Source organism: Bombus bifarius, unplaced genomic scaffold (genome assembly GCF_011952205.1).
Source record: "Bombus bifarius isolate JDL3187 unplaced genomic scaffold, Bbif_JDL3187 scf7180000007990, whole genome shotgun sequence".
NCBI lineage: Eukaryota > Metazoa > Arthropoda > Insecta > Hymenoptera > Apidae > Bombus > Bombus bifarius.
In genome coordinates, this window is record NW_022884371.1 from 410,227 (window position 1) to 434,901 (window position 24,675).

The window sequence follows — 24,675 nt, forward strand, 5'->3', positions numbered from 1 at the left end:
GCTACATAATCGGTTTATGCCATAAAGAATCAAAGATGTCTGTCACGTATGATTTCAATCCAAGATCTGTACAGTCCTTGGGCCGACGCGACTAGCGTAGAGATTTTTCTTTCGTTATGAGAAATGTTTGAGTGGATTTCACAATTGTCTGTGCGCGCGTCCACGACGAAAAATGCGGAATTTTCACGGTCGCCGCATCTAATAACGCGTGCGCATTCAGTATATCTGTATATCGAAAAATTATAGCCCCATCGCCTAATAGTTTCGGCCTAATCGCACCAATTTCTCGTTGATTTCTCCAGTGAGATTTTGTTCTTTCTGCTTTCACATCCTAAAGAGTTACACAATATTCAATATCGAGATGTCTGATGATACGAGTGTACGCGTTGCCGTACGGTAAGTCCAGGTTTTCTATTAAAACATCAATTCATCAAATTGTTTTTGTGCAAGACACTCTGTCAAGTAGGCTACATTGTCGCAAACTAAGCTACTAAAACGACATACGCGGTGACAGCTTATATCACCGATGTGATACAGTTAATAATAACTGTAAGATTCGCGGGAAGTATTATTCGAATTCAAAACGTAAAAATTTTGCTGTAAAAAATGCTGTACTTTTCCAATGTTTCCGTAATTTACGCGTATTGTCATTATATATTCTTTCCCGGTGTATCTTATCTATTACTATAGATATGTATTTTTTCTTTCACTTGGGATCCATTGTTACGAATCCAATGATTAGAATTGCGAAAGGCATTGATTCCTGTTACACTTTCACGATTTTAGAAAATTCCTCTATTTAGACCGTTTCAACATGATTACAGATTTCTCCGAATATCCTTACTAAAACAGTTACACGAATTAACTATCGACATATTCATATGTTTCTTAATATCCTTAATTTTTTATTCACTTCTTTAAAATTATTTATTTTATTAACAAACTCATAACGATATGTAAATGCGATATTTGTCATTAATATTTTTCGTTTTTATCTTCCAAATCTCCCTGTTATTTTTCAATAAAGTTATTTTATAATTGAAATGCCGTCAGCATTCTTTTTTACGCAGTACTGCATTGCGTACTTTAATCGCATAATATCTCCTTTTAAAGAATTGGATGCGTAGGTCGTAGGCTTTATTACCGGTTGTATACCGAACGACGAACATGCATCTCGATTTCTGATGAATGAATTTTTCCTCCCCCACCATATTTTCTTCGTTTCTTCATAATTTATTCAATTTCCAATTGTTTATATTAGTCATTCCTACATTTAACCATCTGGTCTTTTCCTTATTTGAATATTTTCAAATTGCTCTTTAGCTGCATTCTTTATGGATTTTGTTGTATATATTTCTTCTTACCATCGCGCGGGATTTTTATTACAGTAACAGCTGATGCGTTATGTACGATGATGTTGATTATAACACATTAAATGTGACTACAACGTAATACATTATATATGAATACGAATACGAATTGATTAAACATAATTTATATATGAAAAATAAAAATCATTTGTACTTTTTCTTTTTCATATTCATTGTTTATATTCGTATTTAATCTTTAATATTTAATTTTCTTCTATCGAAATATTAAGAAATGTCGGTAATTCATAATTTATTGTTATTAATCACAGAATAAGGCCTCAAGTAGCACGTGAAGTAATTGACATGTGTAGAATTTGTACTCAAGTACCTCCAGGAGAACCCCAAGTCTTTCTTGGACCAGACAAGGCCTTTACATATGATTATGTTTTTGATACTGGTGTTGGACAAAGCACAATTCATGAAACATGTGTTGCACGTTTGGTAGAAGGTGCATTAGATGGATATAATGCAACTGTTCTTGCATATGGTCAAACTGGGTCTGGTAAAACATATACTATGGGTACTGGATTTGATGTGGAAGTAGGTGAAGCTGTAGTTGGAATTATTCCAAGAGCTATTAGACACCTGTTCAATGGTATTGCGGAAAAACAACAGCAGGCTAGAGAACGTGCACAAATGCCTCCGGAATTTAAGGTTTGCAAAGAAAATTTGTATACAATTCTAAATCCATGTTACTTCACTGAAATAAATTATTCTACTTATGAGTGAAATTTAATATTTCATAAGATAAAATGTTTCTTCTATATAAATTGTTTTCTTTATGTGTTATAATAGGTTACTGCACAATTTTTGGAATTGTATAATGAGGACTTGAAAGATTTACTAGGACCTGGTGGTCCTAGGGGTGGTGCTCGTATTCATGAAGATCCCTCAGGCAATATTCATTTAGCTGGAGTGGAACCACGAATTGTTACTAGTCCAGAGGAAGCATTAGAGTATTTAAGATTAGGAGCATTGTCACGTACAACTGGATCTACCCAAATGAATACCCAGTCATCAAGATCACATGCAATATTTACACTATATATAAAGCAGCAAAGATACGTAAAAGTTGAAGATCCAGATGCTGATGTTGATACAAGTGGCTCTGAACCTGCTGGTGAATTTGAAACATTAACTGCAAAATTTCATTTTGTAGATTTAGCTGGATCAGAAAGGCTAAAAAGAACTGGTGCTACTGGAGATAGAGCAAAAGAAGGGATTTCTATAAATTGTGGATTGGTAATGTATTGATAATTTTATAGGAGAACTACACAATATTGTAATTACCATCAGAACAATTATTTTTTGCATTATAGTTGGCTTTAGGTAATGTAATTTCTGCACTTGGCGATAAGACGAAAAGAGCTTTACATGTACCATACAGAGATTCAAAGCTAACAAGGCTGCTTCAAGATTCACTAGGAGGTAATAGAATCATAAATATATTTATAAAATACATACTTTTATTCTAATTGTATTAATTTATCAATAAATATTTATGTACAATGGTTGTAGGTAACAGTCAAACTGTTATGATAGCCTGTGTATCACCAAGTGATAGAGATTTTATGGAAACTTTAAGTACTCTGAAGTATGCAAACAGAGCAAGGAACATAAAGAATAAAGTTACAATTAATCAAGATAAGAGTTCAAGAACAATTGCTTCTCTTAGAAGAGAAATACAGCAGCTTCAATTAGAATTAATGGAATATAGGCAAGGTAAATGTGTAAAATATTATATGGATATGGAGAATTGGTATTTATAACATATCAAATTTATTATGAAAAGTTAAAATTTTAATTTGTTATTTATTTTTTATTAGGAAAAAGAGTTGTTGGTGAAGATGGTATAAACGATGCTTGGCATGAAAATCAAATGTTGAACAGTGAATTACAGAGTCTTCGTACTAGAGTAAAAGCCCTTTCAGAAACAGTTGAAGCATTGACAGCAAAGAATGTTCTTCTGCAGGCAGAAAAAGATACCGGTCAATGGTTGTCATCAACAGGTGAAAATCCTGAAGTGACGAGTTTAATACAAGGATATTTGCAAGAGATAGAAGAACTAAGAGCTCGTCTTTTAGAAGCAGAAGCTATGTATCAGCAATTGAAGAAACGTCAAATACAGGTATAATAGCACATAGATAGTTGTAAGGCATATAGTAATAGCAGATACATACGTTATTAACCTATGTAGCAATTGATTTTCGAATGGTGTTTCAATTCACACAGGTTAATGCTGCCAACCCTTATGGTGATTCTGGATACATATTTCATAGTGACTCTACATCAGTATTAAATGATGCTAAGAAAGAACTACAAAAAGAAATTGAAACATTAACTGCATTAAAGGAACAGCATGGACATACTTCCAATATTGCTGGAAAAACAGGAGATGAAACAGAAGGTGATGATACAGAAGCAGGGCAGGATTCTGTGAGCGAAGATGATTCAGATGATGATTCCGATAGAAAAGGTATATATATATAATTATAATTATATGTATAATTTAGATAATATATAATTATATGTCGGATCACGATTCGAATTTTGGGCGCGCGACGACTCTTCATGTGGACTAGCCATCGTTTCACAAAGCCGAGATTTTATTTACACGTATATACAGGTCTATCACTAAGCTTAACAAATAATAAGTACAACTAATAATAAGTCTAACAAACACTAAGCCTAATGAATAATACGATCTACGAATAATTAAATTAAATAATACTATTAGCAATGTTTGAGTTCAAACGAATCCACGGTTACCGGGATAACTCCTTACTAAGCGAAACTAACTTAGACGCAAATGCGATCGTCGAAAATGCTCGATGTATCACTCTCCAAGGCAATCGCAAGAATGCCAGCCTCGTGGAGATTTTTCTCCCTGTACAATTGCATTTTGTTTTCTATACCCGTTTGGAAGCATCGAGAAGGTTCCAAACGCCGTTGCTAGGCACACTCGTTGGAAGCATCGAGAAAGTTCCAAACGCCGTTGCTAGGCAGTTTCTGCCTGGAGTTTTGATTACTAATACAATGTATGTCCCATTGCATCGGCACCTCCAAGGCAACATCACACGTGGCTAGGCCCGCTCTCGAGGCCGCATGCCGCCACAACCACATTTCTCGGAAAACACATACAACCACTCCAAACCTCCGTTAGATAAAACATCCATCCCGTGACCGTGGCTACGTTCAGCGACCGATTGTCACCTCGAACCCAATCTCGCTTATTACAAATCTTAAGCAATTACAACTATAATAAAATCTAGGCTAAGGTACTAGAGGATGTTCCCAAAATTTCCAAGGAAAGGCTTCGGCTTTCCTTTCATCTCCGACATATATATGTCGGAAATGAAAGGACATCGAAGCCTCCCCTTTGGAACTTCGGGATAGTCCCCTAACACCGTAATCTAGATTCTATCATAGGCGTAATTAAACAATTGTCGTCTTTCGATCCGATTGTATTTGTTCGAGATTTGTGATAATGAGCTTGGTCTCGAGGCGACAGCCAGTCGCCGAACGTAGCCGCGGTCACGGGATGAACGCTTTGTCTAACAAAGGTACAGAGTAATTCTATAGCTCTCCTTAAAAGAAATATTTGTAGCGGCACGCGACAGTAAACATTCCAACGGTTTCTGTCCCGTGGGTCGCCACACGCAGACCCTATTCTTCGAGTAAGATGATTGCCAGATGTCGATGCGTCTCCGCAGTACATGTTCAGCTAGCCTGAGGGCCCGTTATAAATCTTAAGATTTAGTTGACTAAAGTCTTTCAAACAAACAGTCTTTGTCCCAGCTACGGGAAGATAGGAGAGACCTATTTTTCAACGAACGGCATCTCCCACTAGCAACTTTCCCTTGAGGGCGGCTAGCATCTTTTTCTCACCACCAATATGGAGATTGACCAATTAGCAGCAATGCCAATTTCCCTCGCCTTCTGAACGAAGGCTATCCTCGACGAATCCGATGATCTTGTGTCCTTAGACACACCCCATCATAGTTTTCCTCCGCAGCATCATCGCGACGGAAAGTCATTCTCTCGTGAGGTTGTATTAGCGAGTTACTTAGTGTCTGTACGCTTAGTGGATATTCCACGTTTTAACAAAGAGTCCGACTTAGATATTGTGAGCATGTTCATCTAGCATCCCGTTGACCGCGGATTCGTTATTGAACCTACGATCATTGTCATTAGTTTCTTGAGTATCTAATTACCACGGTTACTTGTCCAATTCTATAATAATCGTATTTGCACTAGTCAATGTCTTCTCTATTGCATAACGACAACGTGTAATCCGAACGAAGATTCGTTTCACGCCCCTAACTCTAATTCTAATATAAACCCGACATATATAATATAATGTTTTGTAGAAGAAGACGAAGAAGAAGCAGCTATGGGTCGTGAATTGGAAGCTTTAACGTCAGATATTGATGTAAAACAACGACTAATACAAGAACTTGAACTTTCTCAACGACGTTTACAAACTATGAAGCAACATTACGAAGATAAACTTGCTCAATTACAAGCTCGAATCAGAAATACCCAAGAAGAAAGAGATAAGGTGTTGCAATCATTACAACAACAACCAATACCACCAACAGAAAAAGTGAAAAAATTACGCGATGAATATGAAAAGAAACTTTCTGCTATGCAAAAAGAAGTACGACTTTTGCAATCTGCAAAGAAGGAACATGCGAGGCTACTTAAGAGTCAATCTCAGAATGAAAACAGGTTAAGAGGGCTTCGAAATGAACTGGCAGAGATGAAGCGAGCAAAAGTAAAACTTCTGAATAAAATGCGCGAAGAAGCACAGAGACATAAAGAAAATGAGTTGAGACGTAATAGAGAAATAGCACAATTGCGTAAGGAAAGTAGGAAGAATGCAAATACGATTCGAACGCTTGAGGCAGATAAAAGAATGAAAGAAGTAGTTCTTAGACGCAAACAAGAAGAAGTTTCAGCGTTAAGAAAACGAGACAGAGGTCTAAGCCAAAAGGCTGCCGGTAGAGCACCACCTAAACCAATTAACCCAAAAGCATTAAAACAAAGGTGGCAAACATTTGAAAGAACCATTGCTAAGCAAGCATTGGCTAAACAGGCAGCTGCAGAAACGGAGAGAGAAATGGAAAGACTTCTTCAAGAACGAGAAGAACTAGGTAGAGAACTTGAAAAGCTTCAAAAACACAGAAATGTTATAGAAAGTTCGAGAGGTGACACAATCGACATAGATGAAGAAATTGATAATGTGAGAAGTAAAATTAGCTATCTACAGGTAACTTTCTTTTCTTATATTAGCCAAGTTAATGTTGCTTTGTTCTTCAAGTTATTCTTTACAGGATAGTATCTCTGAATGTCAACGTGATATGATGGAAATGGGAGATGGTGAAGGCGAAGGGGAACCTGGTGTTGAAGCTCTTATATCAACGATTCAGTCGGTAGATGAGGCTCAATATTTATTACAAAGAATGCTAGCTTTTACTGTCGAGCAAAGTTGCGTGGCTGCACAAAAGCAGCTTGAAGTCCGAGACATGGAATCAAGACTAAATCAAGTTGCGCAAGAAAGTGATGTGCAACATCAATTATTGGAGCACGTGTTGCGAGACAGAGATCTTTTATCGCTTACGAATAATCATAGTACTATGAATTATAGTCCACCTAGTTCTAGGAGTTCATCACCAGATAAGTAAGTCATACACTATTTTTTTAATACCTCTTAGCAATATCTATTAGTAATATTTATTTAATTTGAAATATTAGTGAAAATTACACTCAAGTTATTGTTGGAGAGGAAAAACAACGTAACAATAAAGTACGCAGAAGGACTACACAACCTCAAGAGCTCCTTTATGGAGTTCAAGCTAATCCAGATAATTTAAAGACAGAAGAACAAAATCAAAGTCATAATCATCCACTTACGAGGGTGCCTAGTGCACCTGGTAGTTTAAAGTAAGTACAGTTATTCTCCAATAACATAATCATGTAATGTGAAATATAAAATGAACATTTTTCTTTCGTAAGAGGATTGGTTTTAACCAGAAGTCATGGTAGCATAAGTGGTGGATCCCCGACTCTAAGTCGACGTGATAGTACATCGCCAAGGCCGCTGCGACGACCGCTTCATCCTGGTGGAGGCTCCATGTGAGTGATAATCCTGCAGCACGTCCTAATTTTTATATTCTTTGTATATCTTTGTCTTGACGCCTTGTTTCATGCACTACTGGTTAATTTTTTTTCTTAAAAAGATCTATGTCATTCTCGACAAGTGCATTTAATAATATTTTCATCATGAGATTTTAATTTTGTTTGAACTATAGCCAGAAAAGGTATACCAGTGACATAATTTCTTTTGTTATAAACACAAGAAAGTATGTATTAATGGAATTGACTTTATTAAAAATTATTTCTTTTGATTCTATATTTTGTTTTTTTTTCACATTTTGCTTACGTTAATAATTTACAAAATAAGATTACTAACATACAAATTGTTGTATTAGGCAAGAAGATACAATTTGTACAAAATTTTATATCTCATACGAAATGCATTTGAAAATTCATTAGTTTTCGGGAAATTTGGTAATAATAACATTTTATTTATTGTTCTTACTACAGGTACCTTATTAAGATTGTTTTAATGCCAAACAATTTATTCAATGTATTATATACATTTCTATCTCTCTCTAATATAAATATGTATAAATGTCGCAAAATTTTCTATTTGTATAAAACACATTGTTTCGCAAAAGAATCATGAATTTGTATATATGTAAGCAGTTATTTTGTATACATGACAATTAATAAATAAAAGCACAAACACTTAAGGTACACTGTTCTATGAAAATACTTTTAAAAAGCCCCTTGGTGGATCATTCTGTTTTTTGTTTTTTGTTTAAATTTCTTTAAACATTTTCTGTAATGAATCATGATGTGCATTAATTACAGTTTTCTCATAAATTAACCATTTATTATTATAGTTTTTATTTTCCAAATATCAATGTGTAATATTTTCTTATACAGTAATATATTTAATGTTATACAGATTAATATATTTATAATTCAGCAACACTGTTACTAATTATAATAAAATCAATTTACAATTATATCTTATAATAATGCACTTGCATGATCCATATTGTATTGAGCCAATATAGCTTACCTCGGATTAAAATTGACAAGATTTCCGGCTAACTAACACGCTAACATAACAAACCCTCAACTAGGGAACAAGTAGCACATACAGATGTGTCATCACCTCCTGGATCTCCGACTACATACCGACGGTTCAATAGTCGAGAAGAAAACGTTTTCTCTAGATTAACTGCAAGTAGACAACCAACATCTACAGATCCACAACCTATGAAAGGAATTATTTCTCAATATCAAGGCAAGGTAAATACAGTATGAATACTGCATTCTATTAGTTGTACATGATATATATTTTTTTCAGACACAGCCACGAGCTGTTTTGCAATGCACTCACGTTGCCGAAGGACATAGCAAAGCAGTACTGACTATATGTGTAACTTCTGATTTGCTCTTCAGTGGTTCAAAAGGTATCAGACGTAAAACAAATATTTAACATCTTTAAAAGTATCCTACATTTCTCTCTCTCTCTCTCTCTCTCTCTCTCTCTCTCTTAATATTCTTTATACATTAATTATGTATAAAATTTTTAGATCGAACTGTCAAAGTATGGGATTTAGGGACAGGAATTGAGAATCTCACATTAAGTGGTCATCCGAACAACGTCGTAGCGGTGAAATATTCACCAATGCATAATTTATTATTCAGTGTTTCTTCAGCATATGTAAAAGTTTGGGATTTGCGTACAGGAAACAGCTGCGTGAAAACTTTATTTTCATCTGGTCAAGCTCAAAGTGGACCACTCGCATTATCAACTCCATCTAGAGTGCTTCAAGTTCCTGTTGGTGAAACAACCATCAATGATTTAGTGCTCAGTATAGATGAGCAAGAATTATATACCGCGTCTAGCGATAAAGTCAGAGTATGGGATCTCCGTAAATTAACACACACTGGAAGATTAAGTACACCACATACGGCAGCAGTAATGTGTTTAGCTGTCGCAGATGATGGAAGGGTGATAACAGGTAGCAAAGATCATCTGATATCTCTTGTTGAACCAAATGCATCCGGGCAATCGGTCAGTCTGGCACCTCCACATTATGATGGTGTTCAATGTTTGACAACTTACGAATCGACATTGTTTTCTGGCAAGTATTTTTAAAATCAGGTTTCTAACATAATTATGGCCTTTAATACATTCGAGATATTTTTAAAATTTATAATAAACTTTTTTTAGGATCAAGGGATATGTGTATTAAACGATGGGATTTGAGCAGAATGGAACTAGTTCAATCACTAAATAATGCTCACAAAGATTGGATTTTGGGTTTGTGTATGATTAATAATGGATCTGTAATGATATCTGGATGCAGAGGGGGTGTGTTAAAAGCCTGGTCTGTACCAAAGGATCAAGCAGAATGTACTCCAATAGGAGAAGTTCGAGCACACGGTACTGCTATCAATGCTGTAACAACTAATCAGCAACACGTTTTTACTGCAAGCAAGTAAGTATGCATTTTTGTATTGTTGCTCATACTAAACTGACCCGAAGCATATTGGAAATATAAGCTGCAATAACATACAAATTTTACATTATTCTAAATTAACTTTGAGGACTTTATTAGATAAATTATTTTAAGTTGAAATATGTGCTCGGGTTCAGTACTTGACATAACTTTCTTGAACGGAATAACATCTAAAATGTTGATTGCAGCTCTGGAGAGGTGAAGCTGTGGCGTATTCCCGATTCCTCATTATCCATGTCTATTTCCACAGTTTCCCTTTAACTTATTTTTCTATTTTGCTGCATAATATTCCTTTGCATTTATAATTTTTTGGTGTGGTAATGCGCATGCTTGTCCACTCAGCTGTTTTATAAAAGTGTGTGGACATGTTTATCATAAATACATACCATGAATTTTATTTGATAAAATTTTAACTTTTCAGCTGGTAAATATTTATAAAAAAACAGACAACAGTTCGTTTGCTTACACACCTACATACTTGTTTATTATAGTTTCGAAATTATTATTCCATACAATGAAAAGATAAATCATAAAATAATAGTAACTTTAATTTTCTGCCTCAAACGCTTTGACATGTAATTACCATCGAATGTAATGAAAATCGGAAATGCGCTTTAAATTTCTGTAAAATTGTTTATTGATATTACATGGTAGATTAGTTATTGAACATGAAAGAATAACGTAATGATATTTCTTTAAAATTTCATATTTCTTTTACTGATCAATTCTCATTCGTTTCTATCAAAGCTGTGTGTATTGCTTTTTGAAAGTATTTATGCAAGTTTTTAGCAAAAATTTGTCATTAATAGTGTGGTTGCAGTTATGAATGTATTCTATGTAAAACATTTGTTTGATTGAATGAAGTTGTAGTAGAAAATAATACTTGTCATAATCATTGACTTGTATAACTTAACGAATATGAAAATTTAATTTAATTTCTTGTATTACTTTGCTTCTATGTTATTTACACTCCAATATGGTGCATGCAATATGATGTCAACGTGAAGTGATGCAACAGTGAGGCTGTGGAGCTACTATAAGAGAGATGCAAGAACTTTCCAGAGAAGCAACTCATTGAAAAGCTAATACATGCACTCATTGGAAATGTTGTATTTATTTTGTAATTATATTTTTTTATTTATTTGTTAATTTGTATTAATTTATAACACAATGGATAATTAATTCGAGGATTTGTAATGATAATGCACCTGACTATTGCCTGCTGATGTGTTAATTTCGATATTTTATGTTTGAGATCATATATGTATGATGTGTTTGACACTTTAAATATTTTATAACAAGTTTTACGTGTACTGCCTTAATGGATATAAGCATTTAACATATGTATAAAATTTATAAATGTAATTTTTAAATAACAAAACGATTCTATAGTATATAGAAATATGAAGTCCAAAGATGTATTATTAAAAAAATTGATTCAGCAAAAATTAAGTGCATTATCGTGGATTAAGTATAGTATTTAAACAAATTTACTTAATAAGAACAAATTTGGTATTATCTAGCATTTATTTTATTATGAACATAAAGGTCGTAATAATTATAATATTTATTCTTAGTACAAACAATTGTTGGTTAATACTGTACAGTCTGAGGTCTCTGTAGGTCCCATATGCTTGATATTGTCAGGGTTGGCTGTTATTTAGTTTTCTTCTAAAAATTTAAAAACAGTATTATGTCTTATTATACTTATAATTACAAAAAATAAATGGACTAATAATAATATTAAATATGGTTTTCTTTCAGTCCGAAAACTACATATAATAAAACAACAAGTTCCTACCTTTTTTTCTTTTTATGTGTTGTCAATGATTCTTGACCACTGTCATCTGCACTGTCTTCTGATTGACTACTACTACTAGTACTTGAAGAACTACTTGAAGAACCACTAGAAGAATCACTGGCAACACCTGTATCTTCTTTTACATCTATAGTTTCAGCTAATGCTGCTAATTCTGGTTCTTTATCCCTGAGTACTTTTAACCATTTACGTGATAATTTTGGTCTCCCCCGTACCTATAGCAAAATTATTAAAACATACGTATATTATTATACAGCATGTATATTATTTTATTGTAAATTCATTGTTTTATACATAAATTCTTACTGTTTTATGCCACACTACTGGAAAATTCGTACGGGAACAGAAATTTTGAGTAACTGCTATAGTTTCATCAAGATTTAAAACAACATGCCACCAACCGCCAGGAACAAAAACAGTTTCACCAGGATTTTGTAAAATCTCTATTGGCAAACAATCTTGTGGCCAGGTAGGCAATTTTGTACGTGGATAAATAACAGAAAACCATGTAATAGCTTCATCTCTTTGTTTACCACCCTCAGTCGCAGATACCTTAAGAAGTTCTCGCGGAGTATGTGTAGGAAATAAACACCACCTTTTATGCCCAGAAATCAGTGCATTCCAGGCACTTGTTCCTAATGGATCTATGTGTATGCCTGTACCTGTATTCACATTACTTATTCATAACGTAGTCTAAAATAATTGTTTAGATAAAGCAGTTATTTATATAGATACCTTTTAAAGCAGGTAATATCATTACTGTAATTTTTTATGATTTTATGAAAGTAATTAAAATACTTACCAGACCTAGCAGGTCCCATAACAAACCAACGATATGGTGGTCTTCTATGTTCTCCAGCATATTGAAACAAATCATCACGGAAATATTTAGGAATAACATAATCCTCTAGTAATTTTTTTCGTCTAGGATGTTCACCAAAGGAACTATCAAAGATATACAAAGGTGAATCATCTTCATTATTAAGCATATAGCGTACATAATATTTCATTTTCATTTTTACACTATATCCTTCATTGTCTTCACCACATTTAAACTTTTGATTTCTGTATTTTTTTACTAATCTCTGCATTTTAATGGAAAATTATTAGTCATAGATAATAATATATTTTGTAATTAATTTAAAAAACATGTACCTCTATAGTCCATTTATACTGGGCTTTCCAACCATTTTGAACACCTTGTATTATCACAGGTTTGTAAGGTTTCTCATATTTTTCTATAAATTCTTCTGTAGATACTTTAGATTCGTCAATACGATCCACGTTATCAATGAAATTCCAAAATGATTCAAATTTTTTACTATAGCCATGTTGGATCCAAGCAGCTTTATCACCAAGTTCTAGAAGAAACATTTAACTATTGTAAAGAAAAGAATAGGAACGATTTTTGAAAGAATGAAACGTTTGAATAATATAAAAATAATAAAATATATTATGTAAACAATGAAGGTTTATTAAGATTTGTATATATTACTGACACTATATAATTTATTATATTTAATGTTTATACAGCAATTTAAACGGTAAACTATTTACGTATAAGTGCATTATATTATATTATTATCGCAATACTTTCAGGAAATTTGGAGTTACATCATCCAAGGTCGGCAAAGATAGTTCGGTCTTGTATCACATATCCAAATTCTGTTTATAACGACGAGCGTCACAAGAAGACAAACGGTGTCTCAATTACTTCTAGTCATACTAGCAATATAAAATAATTCGTCAAGAATAATTGTCTGTTAAAAGTAATTTACGCCCATATCACGTCAACGTATAGGTTATAAAATTAGGTTATGACATGTTTACCTGGTCTAGCTTTCCTTTTAACCTCTTTGATCCTTTTTTTCGCACGGTGATCTAATTTCAATTCGTCCGACATGGCTACACGTTTATTGTGTTACCTAATTAACCTAGTTTTAATATATTTACAATTTACAATCAAAAAATATGTGCAACACGTCATTCAGTGGTAACTGTACTTTTTAGTTCGCATAAACTCCGTAAGGTGAATCAAAACATCGGTAGATATTCTCACAAGTATATGGAACATTTAGTACAACTTTCTTGTTAATATTTTACTAAGTATATGTTCTTTTTATTTTGACCTCATGTTACACAATTTTTTCAAATGTACATACGGCGTCCAGTACATCTTTGACTTTACTACTCAACATGATGACCTTAAATAGCAGAACTAAAGTTCTGTACATTATCTACAGAGGCGCTGATTCTTGTGTGGACTGCCTACGTGACAAATACCATGTTCTATCAATAGGTCATCCCGTAAATGTAATTGCGCTTCTAGAAGTATCGATATCGTAACTTTCGCTCTCATATATACGTAACCATGTATATAGATTATCCTCTTATTTAAAACGAAACATTATTATATATACTAAAAGGAATAACGGTCCTAAACATTATATGTATATTACATCCCAAACTTTATTCAGTAAACTGAATTTTTCTAATCGTCAATTCGTTATTAACTCCTTATATTATAGCATATATATATAATATAAAAAACAATATGCTCTGGTGGTCTGATTAATTTCATCAACAGACGAAAATTCACCTCTACTCAGTTTATTTCCTTGTAAATGTAAAATGAACAAAGCGACATTGAAAAAAAATGTGAAATAATAACAACACAACAAGAAAGTTGTATCCGCGGTCGAAAGTTCAACGGTTCCAGAGGCGCATGCGCAGTAAAGTAAGTTAGCGCGGAACACCCGGATGTGCTGCCGCACGAGCACGATACGGTAGAAGGAAGAGACATGACGCCATGTTTTGATGTCGTCATCCCCCCCCAAACCGCTGTTTCTCGAGTAGCACAATAGTCTGTCAGTGTTTTTCTGTTGTGCGCCTCGTGTTCCGTGTTCCTTTCGGTGGCCGTTTTGGCGTGCTCCATTTCGTCCTCCCCATCGTCGCGTCGAATGTTGGATGCTTGCCTTTTGGACTAACGATTGCCCTCGTGGATTGACGGTCGCTGGAGGTGGCCCTTCGTGTCTTTTCATGTCTGGCGATGTAACCGCAGAGCGGGGGGATCCGCGAGCGTCGTCTACGTGGTGGTAGTGTCCTAGTGCGGGGAGGACGAGCGACCACGATCCTCCACCGAACGGTTAATCCAAGTGGTTACGTCACACACGATCCTGAGCTGGGCTTTCGAAAGAAACGACTTACTAAAGAAGTGGAAGGCGACGACGACGGGGACGAGGACGACGGGCCTGCTAAAATGGAGCTGCGCCTGCACTCGCCAGCCGGAGCAGAACCGATCGTCTATCAATGGCCCCTTACCTCCGGATCCGGATCTGTGAGTAGTGGACCTTCCTAATTACGTACTTGTGATTGTTCTATCTTTGGGAAATACTACGTGATATTGTTGGAAATACATAAAATGCTGGTACGTGACCTGTCTTTTATCCCTCACTCTCACAGCTGATCGTATATGTACCGCACGACGCGATTTTTTCCCACCTTTATTTCATCTCGTTGTCACGTTTATTTTACTCTGTCGGAAAGTTTTTTTAATTATCGAATTCTCTACATCGTGTATTTATTTGTAATTATTTGTTATTATATATGAGGTTCTTAATTGTTCACTGTATACTCTGTGTACATATGTATGTAGAGAAAAAAATGATTCTTTGGTTTTTCCAAACAAAATAGTGTCCTTTAAATTCCTCGTATAAATTATTTATTGTAGGTTAATCGTTTCTTTATTGTAAATAAAGATAATAATAAAATATGGATATTGTCATAAATTATAAGTTATCTGTGTTAAATTACAAATGTAGTAATATAATTTTGATGTTATAATGATTATTTTATTGACTTTAATTTGTAGACATTTATTTGTTTAAATACATTTAAAAACATTTGTATTAGAGTCATAAATCAAAGGATACTGATTTATGACAGTAGGAAATCTCAAATAGGAGGTCATCCTTATTGCAGGTTATAAATCTTCATTAGTATATAACATATTCTCTATTTCCTATACATTCTTTTGTATATGGTTTTATAAAATATATTTAGGGTATAAATTCTAAAGTTGGAAAATATTGACAGATAAAAAATATTTTTATATTTATGTTTAAGTTACTGAATAAGTTTATTAAAAAAGGAAAAGATGAAACAGAATTTTACATAATGTTTATGAAAATTATATATTTGAAAGAGAATCAAATGGATTTTATTAATTAATTATAGGATCGTCATGATGGTGCACTTGATGTTGTTGAAACAATGAGATGGGTTTGTGAGGATTTGCCAGATCTAAAGCTACCATTAGAAAATAACATTTTATGTGATTATGACACAAGAGATTATGAAAGTATGAAAAATTTATGTGACAAATTTAATAGAGCAATTGATAGTTTAGTTCAACTGGTAAGTAAAATAATTAGTTATATTTAATTAAATCCATAATTTATTTATAATAATTGAGCATAATTTGACATAGGAGAAAGGCACTAGTTTACCATCTCAAAGATTGAATAAAAGACCTAGTCGAGGTTTACTTAGGCATATACTTCAGCAAACATATAATCAAGCAGTAGTGGAACCAGACAAATTAAATCAGTATGAGCCATTTTCACCAGAAGTGTATGGAGAAACTAGTTATGAACTTGTGTGTCAAATGATTGATCAAATTGATGTAACAGAAGATGATGTATTTGTTGACTTGGGATCTGGAGTTGGGCAAGTGGTTCTTCAAATGGCTGCAGCAACTTTATGCAAAATTTGTATTGGAGTTGAAAGAGCTGATGTACCATCAAGATATGCACAGGTACATTACTTCTTTAAGATATTTTGGAGACGGTACTGTTGAATTAATAATTAATATTATCTGTACAAGTCTTATTTTTGTCAAATATTAGAGTATGGAAGTAAACTTTCGTAAATGGTTGAATTGGTATGGGAAAAGATGCGGTGAATATCGTTTGGTAAAAGGCGATTTTTTAGCTGATGAACATCGTGAAAGCATTACTGGAGCTACGATAGTGTTTGTTAATAATTTTGCATTCGGCCCAACGGTGGACCATCAACTGAAAGAACGATTTGCTGATTTACGGGATGGAGCACGAATCGTATCGTCAAAATCATTTTGCCCCCTCAACTTTCGCATAACGGATAGAAATCTCAGTGGTAATGTATCATATTTTTATAAAAGACGCAATATACGTGCTACATCACAAACATATCTTTTTTATTTACAGATATTGGTACAATAATGCATGTATCAGAGATGTCACCACTAAAGGGTTCTGTCTCGTGGACTGGTAAACCGGTATCTTATTATTTACATGTAATTGATCGTACTAAGTTAGAACGTTATTTCCACCGTTTAAAGAATAACAAACAAGGTGGCGACGAAAATTCTGATTCTGTGATAAACAACACTGCCAACAATAATAATAAGGTTACAAATAGAGGTGAGAGAGGTGATAGAGCTAAACGGGATCTTTCGAGGCAGTTAGAAAGCCCGAATCATTCGGAGCAACAAGGAACGAATAGCGATTCTGATGCAGATGAGAATAACATTAAAAATCGTCGGCAATCAAATAAGATCCGTAGAAAACTAAATAGAAAATCAAATGGTATAAGACCCCCAGCTAGAGGGAGACAGAGGGGAAGAGGCGTGAAGAAATCAAAGCCCAAGAAAGCAATTAATATTTCTGGTTTGGACTTATTGCATAGTCAAACATTACTGAGTACATCTCCACAAGCTTTGGGAAAGAAACCACCGCCCGCACCCGGTTGCGTGGATCAACAGCTGTCTTCATTATCACTTTCATTACAGTCACATTCCACCTCTGTGCATGAAGAACTTAGTATACCACCTGCTCCGTCCGCCACTCCGTACGCATTACAAATACTTTTGGACTTGTACAGGTATCTTTGCTTTCTGTAAAATATACATATATGTATGCTGTTTGTATACGTATTTCTTTATACAAATACATTTTCATACGCAGGGACCAATTTATGCTCATGTTAGAATCAATGAGAACTCCTTCGTACAGAGTGTCAGTCAATACAGATATTGCAAAAGAAAGAGAAAGAAATTCAAAGTTACAATCGAGAGCGGCGCAATTAGAAAAACAAATAAAGGTATTAATTGATGATAGTGTAGCACTTTTAAAAGCAAGAATGACCGAGTTAGGTATAAATGCGACATCGCCTGGAGATTTACTTGCAAAGGCTAAGGAGATAGTTCTTAGACACAAACAGTTGCAAGCTAAAGCAAGTAAGCTACAGGCCCAGGTTGGATCTATGGAAAATGAACAATCGAGATTAACTGCGCTTAGACATCAAGAATTACAAGAAAAGTATAGTAGTCTCACAAATACGAATAGCATATCAAATCCATCACAACCACTTACTCAGGATTACATATTGAAAGAAATTTCTGCAACTTTGTCTCAACGTAAAAGATTACATTGTCAGGTTGGTAGAATGTTCTTATTATCATTTTTATTATTAAAATATATACTATACAATTAAATACAAACAAATGTTTAAATACATAAATTGAGTTCTAATAAATTTACAGGTATCCAAATTGGAACATGAACTAAATGTTCTGGAAAGAGCAAGTAATGAAAAACAAGTTGCTGCAATAGCTCAGCAACAAAGAGAGGCACTAGGTTCTAAACACTCGCAAAGTCAACATCATCATCAGCAGCAAAATGGAAAGAGCGGATCGTCACGAAAAAATAGAGAAGGACGTTCTAGATCGCAAGAATGGCCTGATGTTCCTGATATTGGGAAAATACAGGAAAATAATCCAGAAATATTAGCGCAAAAGATCTTGGAAACCGGCAGACAAATAGAAGCTGGCCGAATATTAAACAGACAAAATACTAATACCAGTACTAATTCTAGAACCAGACTGCCACAAGCATCTCTCAGTTTTTCTACTACTTCACCATCCATTTCATCCTCACAATCGCAAATAAATAATAAGGAGACAACAAATAGAACTCAGGAACCTCCTAGGGTTGCAAATTTCGAAGATAGATTAAAGAGTATCATTACGAGTGTTTTAAATGAAGATCAGCAAAATAGAAATAAGCAACAACAAATGCAACTACAGGTGCAATTACAAAATCAGACTGAGCAAGATAGAAAACGAATTGCATTGCCACAAAATGTTTCTACTCCTGATTATACACAGGTAATATTATAATAATTTTATCTCAATTATTTTATCTAATATGTAAACCATTTTTCTATAGGTTTCACCTGCGAAGTTAGCACTTCGTCGTCACCTCTCTCAAGAACGTCTTTCCTCTCATTTAACACCATCTGATAGGCCAACAATCGACTCGAGGCAATCGAGTCATGATAATCGTATTGTAACAGGAGGAAATGGATTGCTCGGCACTAGAACAATCGGTGATTTAGTCAGTGGAGAAATAGAGAGAACGCTAGAAATATCCAACCAATCTATAATAAATGCTGCTGTTGATATGAGCGCAATTGTAAGGCCAGAAAATGTATATTCTCCTATCAGTAGACCAGCTAGTGCAGAAGGTGATGCTGGCTTATCAACTCTGGCGCACGTAGCAAGTTACGCTCCAACTTCTTCTGCCATTTCAACATGTACTCCTACCACTACTTCAAGATCATCTGTGTTATTTACTCCAGTAACACAACCACAAAGGTATTATATTATACGCTTATCTAGCAGTAATTGTGTTCTTATAAATTAGAAGTTCTATTTTATAATTCATTTTTCCTTATTTAGATACACACCAGTCCAGTTACCTCGTGCAGATATCAAACCGTATCATGAATCGTATTTCTCTGACAATCCTTCTCAGTCACTCACACAGGCCCATCCGCCACCACCATTACATACATCACAGGCAACATCAAACGGCGAGCTTTTGCCAGTAGAAGGATTAGCTGCATCTTTACATGCTCGTATTTTAAATAATCACAACACAAAAACCGAGCCAATACTGACTACAAATAGAAGGTATTAAAATTTTATTTAGTTTTCCTTTTCCTTTCTTTTGTGTTAGGAAAAGTGATTTGACCCATATAGTTCTATCGTAATAGATTTCAACCATATCCTCGATATGCAACCAGTAGCAACAATAATGGCAGTACAACAACAAATGGTATGGTGACAGCCATTTGTCAATCACAACCTTCGATGTCACTAAAAACAGAGGCAGTGGTATCATCAGTAAGCACAAGCGGAGCGCCATTGAGTCCTCTTGTGGAACCACATTCTAATACGTCCACGCCGCTAGTTGATGAGCCCCAAATGACAACGCAGAGACAACGAAATGGTATTGGCGATGACGGTGAGCAGAACGTTCTATATTTCAATTTTACTCCTTCTATTATGCATTCTGTCAAAGTATTAGAGTAGGAAATGCTTTGGAATGTATATATCTAAGTTTTAAAATATGCTTTTCACACTGGCTGTAAGAAAAAATATGAGTATATTTGAAATTTTGAAATATTTCTAAATACTAAAGACTAATTTTTACAATGTGATCACAGCAATATAAAATAGCAATACAAGTTATCAATCCAGCAACAAAATGGAAAAAAATATCTTGAAATTAATGCAAATATTTCCCTTTTACATTCCACAATTAGCATTTTGACTTTACTGTACACAAAGTGTATTTGCTCTACTCATCAATACTCTAAATCTTTACTATATAGAACCTATACTCTAAACACCTTGCTTTATCTTTCTTAAGATACTATCGTATTAATTTCTGCTACGCACCTTTTATTAGTTTTTTTATGCACTAATGGTTTACAATCATTGTCTATGGTTTCCCTTATCTTATGGAGCTGGTACTTGATCTTTATTTATATTTATTTTTGTTGTTGTTTGCTGTATTTGTTAGATGCACTGTAGCTGTTTGTTGGTTAGATCTGTCTGTCACATACTCAATCTCACTCACAACCCTTGAAGCTTGTTTTATTAGAGATTGAGACACATTCAGAGGGAGAAATCAAAAAGTACGGCTGCCTGTGGGTTGGTTCGTGGTTGCTGGTGAGTTATCCCACAGGAGTTGTCCAAAATTCCTTTTTTATATTAGTGTTATTACAGCCATTCGATAAAATGCAGATTTAGATTTTTAGCTTTCTTATATATTTTTTATATTATATAAATATTAGACATATTATCTATATAATATAATAAATTTTCCATGAAAATAAGCCAGACTCAAGAAATTTTTTTGGTAAAAACAATAATAAAGGTTATTTCACAATTTACAGCCTACTTATGCATAACAAGGAACTTAAGAACAGATGGAGCATGTTAAATTTATATAAAAATACTGTATCTTTACTTGATGGGTTTTTGTAATTTTTGGTGCATGCTTTTCTGCATGATAGCATAATATATAAAATGCGATTAATGTAGTGTTTCTTTCATTGAGTAGTTATATGCGTTGTACAAGAAAAGATGAAGTGGATTTTACAAGGTACTGTACATGATAAATATCGCACATATTTTTTATTTGCATAACAAAAATAAAACAAATGACACTTACTAATTACATGATGAACATTTACATCGTAGCATTTGTCTTTAATGACAACTATATTTCAAGCAGTACTGCTTCTTATACACTATCTTTAAAATAATATTTACTATCTCCATACACAATACAGATAATATACTATTTTACCAATAGAATCGTTTTATTACACAATAACTATGATTTAACACGTATGTGCATAGTGCATATAAGTAATGACAAAGTAACAATTACAATTATACAAATATACTTTACTGTACGATTATTGAAAAGGGTTATTGGCTTATTTTTATGAAAATACGTTGTACCGTCTTAGAGCGTGTAAGCAGTGTATCTAAGTGGAGTTCATTTTGCAGACGGAGAAGCGGATTGGCAAGATCGTATCAGTTCTGGATTTGATAGATTGGTTGCATTCGCGTCGACGGAGTTGGACAAGCGAAGAAGATCTACAGAGGGAGTAAATACAAGTCCTGACAGCGGTTTAGGATCGGACAGCACGGTGACGGGACCTCCACCGGTGATTCCGTCGCCAGATGAAGCACTGGGACCTCCACGTACACCTTCACCGACCAGTCCTCGCCCACCGAATCCCTCCAACAGTAGTAGTACGAGCAGTAACAGCAGTAGTAGCAGTAGCACATCTTCGGTGCCTCTAAAATATCAACGTCATCCAGATCCGGAACGACATCATTTTAAGAAAAAGTTTTTTCATAGAGATTGGAACAACTCTGGGAGTACCAGTAAGTTTCGTCCTAAAGGCAAGGATTGGGATTGGAATCATTCAGGACAATGGCCTTCGAATGACGAACAATCTTAATCAATTTTTTATACAGCGTGTCTTCATAAGCTAGTATGTTAAGCTTTTTAACGGGTTGTACCTTATGGTTTGATTGACAGAAATAAGTTGAATGCAAGTCTATATTTCTTTATTTACAGATGCAATAAAACTCCATTTATCGAACACCATCTTTGCGACGAAGCTTTATTTAGCGATTCTATGTATCCGAGTTTTATTTACGTTCTATTTATCCATGAGTATGAAATCATATTATTTGAATGAAATCGTAGGTAGTAGGAAGAGTCAGTGAACTGCATAACTGCAATTGAACTGAACTGTTTGTTTCTACGTGGATTCAGATAAATAGAGTTTTATTCGTGTATTATTTCATTTCATAGTAGAAATATTATTTTCTGCTTTCCTTTTTGCTCTTCGTAATGTAGCGTTTAAGACAATTCTAAATTATTTTGGAACATACATGTATATTGTTGCAGTATAAGACACTTTTTGTGATTCAGTTCGAAGTGGTACTTGTATTCGACTTAAAAATTTTTCTTCTTTAATTATTTTTTTCCTTTGGACTAAAGAATAAGAAATGACTCAGTGAAGTGAGATGTTCTATAATTTGCCTTTTATATGTTTCATCCAAATATTTATTTATTTAACGGAGGCCTTGATCACAAGGCTAAAAGTATTATGAAATTTTTTCGGAATGCTACATTTCGATAGTAAAATCTATTTAATATTTAACTGTATACTCACGCGTATATTAAAACGTGAAGTACCGAAGAACGTCAAAGACGCTGTTATACATTACTCACTGATAAGCATTTGAAGTTAATATTAACTACTACATTTTTTGATGAAAGAAAAAAAACAATTTAGAAGATAATCATTGTCGATTTGATATATGGACATACGGTGAGAATGTGTTTGCCTTCATAAAATATATGCTAATACCATAGAGATTATATTCCGTAAAAAAAAAGAAAAGGAAAAGTTAAACAATTTGTAAATGGATTCGTCTATAATTATGGTATGTGACTATCACATATAAAATGTAGTAAGTTAAAGAAAAGTGCTGTGTAAAAAATCTAACATATATTATGGGCGTCGTAGCTAACGTAACTAGCTCACAAAAAGGGAAGAAAAGAAGCTACCAAAACCTATGTGTGTTCGTAGCAAATATTCGCTGCATATTTTATACGCAGCTCTGTATCCCCCAATTGTTTCCGGAGGATGCAGTTATCGAAGTGTTCACTGTTGCTCATAAACGAATATGACGACAGACAGCGAAGAATAGTCATTTCACTAACCGCAAGTTAAATCTAACTCATCTTTCTTTTTTGTTTTTGTTTCTTTTTTTGGCACAAATTTAGCCACTGATTTTTAAGATTGTGCAAAATAATCCAAAGAACGACCTCTCCATGAGAGTTTAAGTAAAGAAATTTTCCCAGCAGAGTTTGATCAGACTTGAAATAATCTCGCTGGTGAATACGAGATTCGACGTGTAAATAAAATGCGACGTACCTTTTAAAAAATACGCGCATCTACATTGTATAAAAGATTTTTTAGTCATTGTGTCGTAAATATAGCAGAAAGTTTGTAAAAATGAGAGAAAGGAACAACCGAGTAACTGTCAACAATTGAAATGTAAGAAAAAAGAAAACAAAATGGAGTTTAGAAGAAAATCGACCACTCCTCGTACATGATTGTAATTAGTTATCAAATTATTTAATAATCCTCTTATACATTAGTACGATATAATTAAATAACGATGTAGGCACCTGCCAAGTTTAGCATGTTATATACACTGCCGAAAAACTTCTTTAATTTTATTATTGATCATTATTATTATTTATTGTTTCTATTGAAATATTTTAATACTAAGGTTTTTGTAACAAGCATATTTTCTCTTTCATTCCTACCTTCCATTTGCGTGATTTATCACTGCAGTAATAAAAGAAGAAGAACAAAACGAAACTTAAGGAATGGTGATAAAATGAAAATAATACCGATGTTGTATTGTTACCATTTTGTTGAGGTAATAAGAGAGAAAAACAGTATAGAATGATAAATGCATTTTAAGCGTATATCAATGGGGGTAAAAGAAATTTATTACGATGTTGCCTGATTATGTTAATTGTTATCTATGCAATAATACACACTTTTGTTGTAAACGAAAGGACACGTTAGTAGGTTTGTTAGGGTAATTCGTTGATTTGCTGCGTGAGCGAACAATGGTTGAAATATACATATATACACAAGAAATGATCATAACACGATTTTATAGAACCGAGAAACAGATGTAAACAGTATCTGTAGATATAATGCAACAAAGTACAAAGTTCTACCTGAACAGATTATATTTCATACAGTATCTGTTTTGTACATCGAGTAACCAATGCATTGAAATATACCACATTTTTATCTTAATTTATTAAATCTTTAATCGTTCCATTGACAATGCTATTATCACGTTCATTAAAAAAAAAAGAAGCTGTATATTCTGTACTATCATTTAATGTATACATGTAAGTTATATAGAAAA

At 33.9% G+C, this 24,675-nt stretch overlaps 3 protein-coding genes across 7 annotated transcripts; 2 read left to right on the forward strand and 1 right to left on the reverse strand.

The window, feature by feature from the left end:
• The first annotated feature begins 54 nt into the window (after window positions 1–54).
• On the forward strand, window positions 55–11,724 carry LOC117205379 (kinesin-like protein KIF21A). 2 transcript variants are annotated; one of them, XM_033443722.1, is made up of 16 exons: window positions 55–396; window positions 1,640–2,024; window positions 2,166–2,612; window positions 2,690–2,798; window positions 2,889–3,092; window positions 3,197–3,498; window positions 3,603–3,846; window positions 5,741–6,642; window positions 6,707–7,053; window positions 7,128–7,316; window positions 7,389–7,508; window positions 8,588–8,756; window positions 8,815–8,920; window positions 9,044–9,598; window positions 9,688–9,955; window positions 10,984–11,724. In XM_033443722.1, exons 1-16 carry the CDS (start codon window positions 362–364, stop codon window positions 11,060–11,062), a joined length of 4,461 nt encoding a protein of 1,486 aa, XP_033299613.1. In that variant the 5' UTR covers window positions 55–361; the 3' UTR covers window positions 11,063–11,724. The 2 variants fall into 2 exon arrangements, with proteins under 2 accessions (XP_033299613.1, XP_033299614.1); XM_033443723.1 differs by having other exon boundaries at window positions 10,165–11,719.
• On the reverse strand, window positions 11,490–14,298 carry LOC117205391 (bifunctional arginine demethylase and lysyl-hydroxylase PSR). The gene is made up of 6 exons (XM_033443746.1): window positions 13,626–14,298; window positions 12,951–13,156; window positions 12,598–12,880; window positions 12,102–12,457; window positions 11,778–12,010; window positions 11,490–11,647 (listed from the first exon to the last, which is right to left on the reverse strand). Exons 1-6 carry the CDS (start codon window positions 13,696–13,698, stop codon window positions 11,620–11,622), a joined length of 1,179 nt encoding a protein of 392 aa, XP_033299637.1. The 5' UTR covers window positions 13,699–14,298; the 3' UTR covers window positions 11,490–11,619.
• Window positions 14,299–14,457: 159 nt separating this feature from the next.
• On the forward strand, window positions 14,458–24,560 carry LOC117205381 (histone-lysine N-methyltransferase, H3 lysine-79 specific). Of its 4 annotated transcripts, XR_004487224.1 has the most exons (12): window positions 14,458–15,132; window positions 16,032–16,211; window positions 16,285–16,611; window positions 16,703–16,970; window positions 17,042–17,717; window positions 17,801–18,272; window positions 18,379–19,002; window positions 19,064–19,491; window positions 19,576–19,809; window positions 19,893–20,143; window positions 20,705–20,853; window positions 21,703–21,835. XR_004487224.1 is itself a non-coding variant. In XM_033443724.1 (11 exons), exons 1-11 carry the CDS (start codon window positions 15,055–15,057, stop codon window positions 22,161–22,163), a joined length of 3,999 nt encoding a protein of 1,332 aa, XP_033299615.1. In that variant the 5' UTR covers window positions 14,458–15,054; the 3' UTR covers window positions 22,164–24,560. The 4 variants fall into 4 exon arrangements, 3 of the variants coding, with proteins under 3 accessions (XP_033299615.1, XP_033299616.1, XP_033299617.1); XM_033443724.1 differs by lacking the exon at window positions 20,705–20,853 and having other exon boundaries at window positions 21,703–24,560; XM_033443725.1 differs by lacking the exon at window positions 20,705–20,853 and having other exon boundaries at window positions 19,923–20,143; window positions 21,703–24,560.
• Window positions 24,561–24,675: the final 115 nt, after the last annotated feature.

What these genes read in the sequence shown, in the direction of transcription:
- LOC117205379 (XM_033443722.1), top strand. Translation starts at nt 362, where the DNA reads ATGTCTGATGATACGAGTGTACGCGTTGCCGTACG. An exon ending in AAATGCCTCCGGAATTTAAG is followed by an intron (nt 2,025 to 2,165) that starts GTTTGCAAAGAA and finishes GTGTTATAATAG; the next exon opens with GTTACTGCACAATTTTTGGA. An exon ending in TTTCTCAATATCAAGGCAAG is followed by an intron (nt 8,757 to 8,814) that starts GTAAATACAGTA and finishes TATTTTTTTCAG; the next exon opens with ACACAGCCACGAGCTGTTTT.
- LOC117205391 (XM_033443746.1), bottom strand. Translation starts at nt 13,698, where the DNA reads ATGTCGGACGAATTGAAATTAGATCACCGTGCGAAAAAAAGGATCAAA. An exon ending in AGTATAAATGGACTATAGAG is followed by an intron (nt 12,881 to 12,950) that starts GTACATGTTTTT and finishes ATTAAAATGCAG; the next exon opens with AGATTAGTAAAAAAATACAG. An exon ending in TATGGGACCTGCTAGGTCTG is followed by an intron (nt 12,458 to 12,597) that starts GTAAGTATTTTA and finishes ATGTGAATACAG; the next exon opens with GTACAGGCATACACATAGAT.
- LOC117205381 (XM_033443724.1), top strand. Translation starts at nt 15,055, where the DNA reads ATGGAGCTGCGCCTGCACTCGCCAGCCGGAGCAGAACCGATCGTCTAT. An exon ending in TTGATAGTTTAGTTCAACTG is followed by an intron (nt 16,212 to 16,284) that starts GTAAGTAAAATA and finishes AATTTGACATAG; the next exon opens with GAGAAAGGCACTAGTTTACC. An exon ending in CTACTCCTGATTATACACAG is followed by an intron (nt 19,003 to 19,063) that starts GTAATATTATAA and finishes ATTTTTCTATAG; the next exon opens with GTTTCACCTGCGAAGTTAGC.